Source organism: Stegastes partitus, unplaced genomic scaffold, assembly GCF_000690725.1.
Source record: "Stegastes partitus isolate 25-593 unplaced genomic scaffold, Stegastes_partitus-1.0.2 Scaffold2744, whole genome shotgun sequence".
Lineage (NCBI taxonomy): Eukaryota > Metazoa > Chordata > Actinopteri > Pomacentridae > Stegastes > Stegastes partitus.
This window is the reverse complement of record NW_007580475.1, coordinates 1-5,647: the sequence shown is the minus strand read 5'-3', so window position 1 is coordinate 5,647 and position 5,647 is coordinate 1. Positions and strand designations below refer to the sequence as shown.

The 5,647-nt window shown below is 39.5% G+C and overlaps 1 protein-coding gene across 1 annotated transcript in view; it reads left to right on the top strand.

Annotated features, from left to right (window-relative positions):
* Nucleotides 1–4,797, top strand: part of LOC103375655 (wiskott-Aldrich syndrome protein family member 3-like) — a 12,979-nt gene extending 8,182 nt beyond the window's left edge. The window contains exons 3-6 of the mRNA XM_008305974.1: nt 1,123–1,257; nt 1,480–1,633; nt 3,014–3,131; nt 3,480–4,797. Coding sequence (XP_008304196.1) covers nt 1,123–1,257; nt 1,480–1,633; nt 3,014–3,131; nt 3,480–3,803 — 731 coding nt within the window. The 3' untranslated portion in view covers nt 3,804–4,797. The remainder of the gene's footprint in view (nt 1–1,122; nt 1,258–1,479; nt 1,634–3,013; nt 3,132–3,479) is intronic.
* The last annotated feature ends 850 nt before the right edge of the window (nt 4,798–5,647 follow it).

Here is a 5,647-nt window from a genome sequence, read left to right as displayed (position 1 = left end):
GATAGATAGATAGATAGATAGATAGATAGATAGATAGATAGATAAAGCATATTATCTGCTGTTTTTGTCCTGAGACCACTGGTTGCAGCTGAGTCATGGCTTACTGTTTTCGCAGTTGTTGTTGTTGTTGTTGTTGTTGTTTTTTTTTTAACAGAATCTGCTTAGAGCAAGCGGTTTGTTCTTGGTGAATTTTTAAACAAGTTATGTAAAATAAAGGGATTTTAATGAAATGTGATTATAAGCTTAGATTTGATCAGTTTTTCCAATAGAATTGCATGTCACAGATGAGTAGTCCAAGGACCATTGGAAAGTTTATTATTATTATTTAAAAAAAATATATATATAGTTTCTGGCTTTGATTAATTAAATTATATAATATTGTAGATTTAAAAATAAAATCATTCCTTTCAAACCTGGTAAGTTTGGGGATTCTGAGAGATAAATCTGTAAGTCTCAGCAGCCTCCAGTTGTGTGTGAATTGAGGCTTAGTTCACACAGACGGGTTTGTCACTTCTCTCTTTTGTAGCCTTTGAGCCTGCATGTGTGAAAGCGGTGTAAAGGTGACGTTACATCCTGTCTTATTGTAACCTGTGGCTGAAGAGTGTAGGATTTACCCATATTTAACTTTTGCTCTGTAAACACCCACTAGAAAAATGGGATTATGAGCTTAACAGTACATCAGCAGCAGTTGTTCAGGTTTATTTTTCTGTCGTAAATGTGTGCTGATGCTTTAGGGCTTTGAACTAGCAACTGAGCTCAGGGGTTTTTAACACTAACTGAGACGCCTTTAAAAACTTCAAAGAAATGATAATATCCTCTGTAATGTAAATGTATTAATTTGATTTTGGTGGCTGGCTCCACACAAACATACACACAGAACGATGTGCACAATCTGTATTCAGCCTATCGTAAATTATTCATGAGGGATGTTGCTATATGGAGTTGTATGAGACACCATTTCCTGCACAGTCTCAGACTCTAGTTTCACAATGTGTCACATTACAGCTGTATTGATTGGGCTTGAGCCTCTGTGGGGATTTACTTGGCTCCAGATGATGATTAAAAGTCTCCTTCTTTCTCTCAGATTTCCCGTCTCTTTCTCTTTCTGCTGTTCTATTCCAGGTAAACATGCAGAGGACATATTTGGCGAGCTGTTTAACGAGGCCAACACCTTCTACCTGCGTGCCAACTCTCTCCAGGATCGCATTGACCGGCTGGCCGTCAAGGTCACGCAGCTGGACTCCACTGTGGAGGAAGGTGGGTCAAGGGTTAGACGACCGAAGTCGCAAGCACTGCAAGTCATCCATCACTGTTGAAGTGCTGCTTGTGTTTTTGTTTTTCACTTTGTCTACTTACTGAATGCCTTTTTCTTTTCACTTTCCATTGTTAGTTTTTTTCTTTTTATCCTTTCTTCCACCTTTCAATAGAGCGATCATTTGATGAGTCATTGGTCCTCTCTTTCCCTTTTTGTGCTCTTAGTTTCTCTGCAAGATATCAACATGAGGAAGGCCTTTAAGAGCTCCACCACTCAGGACCAGCAGGTGGTGTCCAAGAGCAGCGTGCCCAATCCCGTCAGAGAGATGTACAACCTGAGCGACAAGCCTCCACCTCTCAGCATCCTCTCATCTTACAGGTTGGTGTTTGACAGCTGGCGTGCTTTTCCACCACAGTCACTGTCACATTTTCTGAACATAACTATATCTAGAGTCACTTTGCAATGAAGACTTCCTCAGTCATTGTTCCAGGTCATCTGTGGGTATTATTGAAAACCATTGCAGCTCCAAATTGACACTGGTTCCAAAAAAATAATAAAACAGAACAGATTCATGACACCAGGTGAAGCTCCTTGTATCATTTTTGTCTGTAGTTTGTACAGCATTTGTGCTTTAAAATGCTGGAGTTGTTTCATTTCTGTAGTTTAACTGCTTGACATAAATGAGATGTTTGCACAATATAGATGTAGTTTTACAATGTGAAAAAACTAAAATATTTGTTCAGATTTACAGGATACAATGAAGACCTCATGATAACTATTAAATCAACAGTGGCATACATATATACTTTTAAAATTATGTTTAATTTTAAAATCTCTTATGTTTCCTCAACAAAAGGCCTTATAAGTTAAATACATTTACAAAGTCTTAACGACTCTTTCTTGCAAAATTTAAAGGAGCAGAAACTACCCATGTGTGGTCATTTCATCCACATATTTTCTGCAGCTTATCTTGGTCCTTTTTACACAAATTCTTTAAAATGTTTGATTCTAAGTTATTATTGTATGCTGCTCACAAGTACTGAAATATGATTATTTACAAGAAAGAGGTGGAGCTGTGACAGTTAATAATAACTCTGAGCCGAAGTTTCTCTACTTGTTCTCCTTTGTATTTTTATACTTTGGTCAGTGTGACTGTAAAGCAGGTGTTAAACCTCAGTGGCGTTAAAAAAAAAAAGTTCTTAAATTTAACTTGAACCCTGCAGAAACTGTTCAAAGTTGTCTTTAGATTTTTGCTAGTTTCTGACCTATATCCACAGTGAAACAGCAGATTTGACACTACATCCTTCCACATTTGGTAGCTGCTTTTATGCAGTGTGCTTTCCAGTACATGGGTGCATTATATATTTAGCATGTCAGGCTCCAGTGGGAATCTTAACTCCTCACGCTGACTACATGGCACACTTTACTCACTTTTTTCTCCATTCCGTCGGCCTCTCTACCTTTCCATTTTTTTATCCCGTCATTTCCATTTGTGCTGTCTTTGATAGAAATGCAGGTGCCCCACTCACAATTTCACTCTTGTTCTTCCATCTGCCTCCCCCACTTTTGCAATATTCATATCTTTACATGTTTTATTCCCAGCTTAGTCGTCTTACAAATACACTGAGCTAAGAAATGCTACTATTGTGCCTACCTTCTGGTTCTACCTAAACAGTAACCATGCACTACTGATTCTACTTCCGGTACTTTTATGTATGAAGACATTTGTATACCAACTTTCGGTGTTTGTCACTGTAGGGATGACCACAAGGAAGCACTTAAGTTCTACACCGACCCCTCCTACTTCTTTGACCTGTGGAAAGAAAAGATGCTGCAGGACACTGAGGACAAGAGGAAAGAGAAGAGGAAGCAGAAGGTAAAATACTGGCCAAGAGTATCTCACACATCTACGGGTTGATAAATCATAACAGTTCATTATGTTCAGGATTAAGATTTGATTTGCCTGTCAGCTACTGGTGCACACTGATGGTGCTCCTTCCCAGAGTTTTACAGTTTGAGTTGTTGACCAAACAGATTTTATAACAAAATAATGTTATCAGGGTGGTCATGAGGACACAAAGCATATAGTACTTTTGATTGGCCCACAGTCTGTCCATAGATGTACATAATCAATAAATATGTCAAGCAACTGTTTAAATGTTAATAGTTAACTGGTTAGTAAAATCTAAAATAGATTGAAACTCTTTCTCTATCCTTCTTCCAGGAGCAGAGGCGTTGTGTGGATGGGACATTACAGAGAGAGGTTAAGAAGGTCCGCAAGGCGAGGAATCGTCGGCAGGAATGGAATATGATGGCTCTGGATAAAGAGCTGAGGCCAGACCATCGACACACCATCCACCGAGACAGAGGGGCTTCCTCTGAGGGCTCAATGTCACCAGAGAACAGGTATGTGTTGTATTTCCTCATTTTCCTCACCAGACACATTACATGTTTACATATCGGTCTGGTGTCAAACATCCTGCAATGTGCTGTATTGTTAGGGTCCGAGCACCCAAAGAGGGTGCGAAGACTCTATTGGAACTGCTAGGGTTTATTATTATTTCTTCATGACAATGAAACGCGTTTTTGAAGTACACAATGTAATCACACTCTCACCAAACTCGACACACACATCAGACCCGGCGAAAAATTTTATAATTAGGGGGAAATCCTCACCTCAATAGCAAAATGGCTCAACAGCGCCCCCTACAAAATTACAAAAAATGGGCCCCCGAACACACTTTCACGTACAGCCACGAAATTCGGCACACACATGTAACAACTTGAGACGCACAAAAAAGCCTCAAGAACACATACCCGAAACTCAACAGGAAGTCGGCCATTTTGAAAAAAATGGCAGCTCGCCGCTGAAAATCGGCCATTTATGGCCGATTTTCAAAATTTACCTCCTCTAGGGGGTAAGTCGTACACACCTGAAATTTGGCCAGCACAAACTACACGACGTGGTGATTAAAAGTTATCAAAACGCTCCGCAGATGAGGCCCGGTTTGGAAATGGCGGCCCGTGCAATATTGATCAATGACCATTTTCGCTGAAAATCGGCCATTTATGGCCATTTTGCCCATTTTTTGGGTGTTTTCGGCATTCAACGGGGTGCTGTCGGAAGGCCGTTTCATCTACACCTACAAGATTCGGTGGGCATGTGTAGCAGGTTGGGACGCACACCGACTGTCTCAGTCGCACTCCTGTGAGAAGTGAGGACCCGACCAATGCCGCTTGCGGCTTTAATTTTCGAGTGGGCGTAAAACTAACTGCTCATCTACTGGCTTCTAAAGAACCAAAAAAAGAAAACAAAAACAAAAACAACAAAAAAAGAGAAAGAAATAGAAAGCTTTTGAGGGGGACCAAATTTGTCCAACTGTTCAGTCTTTACAATCCACTTAATTTGCAGAAACATATCAGATATAATAGCCTACCTTTATTAACATGCATAAAATACAACATTGAAGTTCTTATATTTTGTTTCCTTAACATTGATATATACTGCTGTGCTTCTCTGTACACACACTTTGATAGTGGAATAAGATACATGTCTTTCCTCAGGTAGTAGATTCCTAGACTATCGATCACAAGAACATACTGACGTCACACTAGTCCAGGAGGCGGACACAGGAGCCGCTAAACGGTTTCCCCCCGAATCTTTTCAGAGAATTTTGATTTTAGATTCCAAATAAAATGCAGCAGGATTGGGCCGATTTGAAACGTTTAAAAATTCAGGGTACGGCAAAACACAGGCTTTGCTACAAGTGCTCTTAGAAACCCAGCGTATGGTGAAGTTTTGAAATCAGCCCCCGGAGGATCGAGCCGACGAACCGACTGGAACTTCTCGAGGCTGATTTTCTGTTCAGCTGCATCAGATTCTACTAAGTGTGTGCAGAGGAAATGACTAACATCACCAATCCTGGGTTGAAAAAAAAAAAAAACTCGGGGAACCGACAAAACTCCGGGAAACAGACAAAAACCGACACAAGTTAAAAAGCTTACATAGGGTGTCATAGCTTAGGTTTGCTGTAAATACGGGTAAGTACATGAAATCCTCTTCAAAGTCAACTATCTTGTATTTTTAGTTGAGTTTACTGATGAGGCACTTCCTTGTTTGTCACATGACCAAGCAGTCAGCTGACCACAGACAGGAAGTTTAAGCGGTAAAAAGTTCGGTATTTTGTTATGTTTTATTGATTTTATCTTGTATTTTACCACGTTTTTCTAACCGTTCGTGCACATAGATTTATTTTTTTAAACCGTTAAATTAGCACTTGTATTATTTCAGATCTTTACTCTAAAAAACTTGATCATAACTGTAAATAATGTCCACATTTAAACATCTAATTATTAAATCAAAATAATTGTTAAATAATTTCCAGATATTTG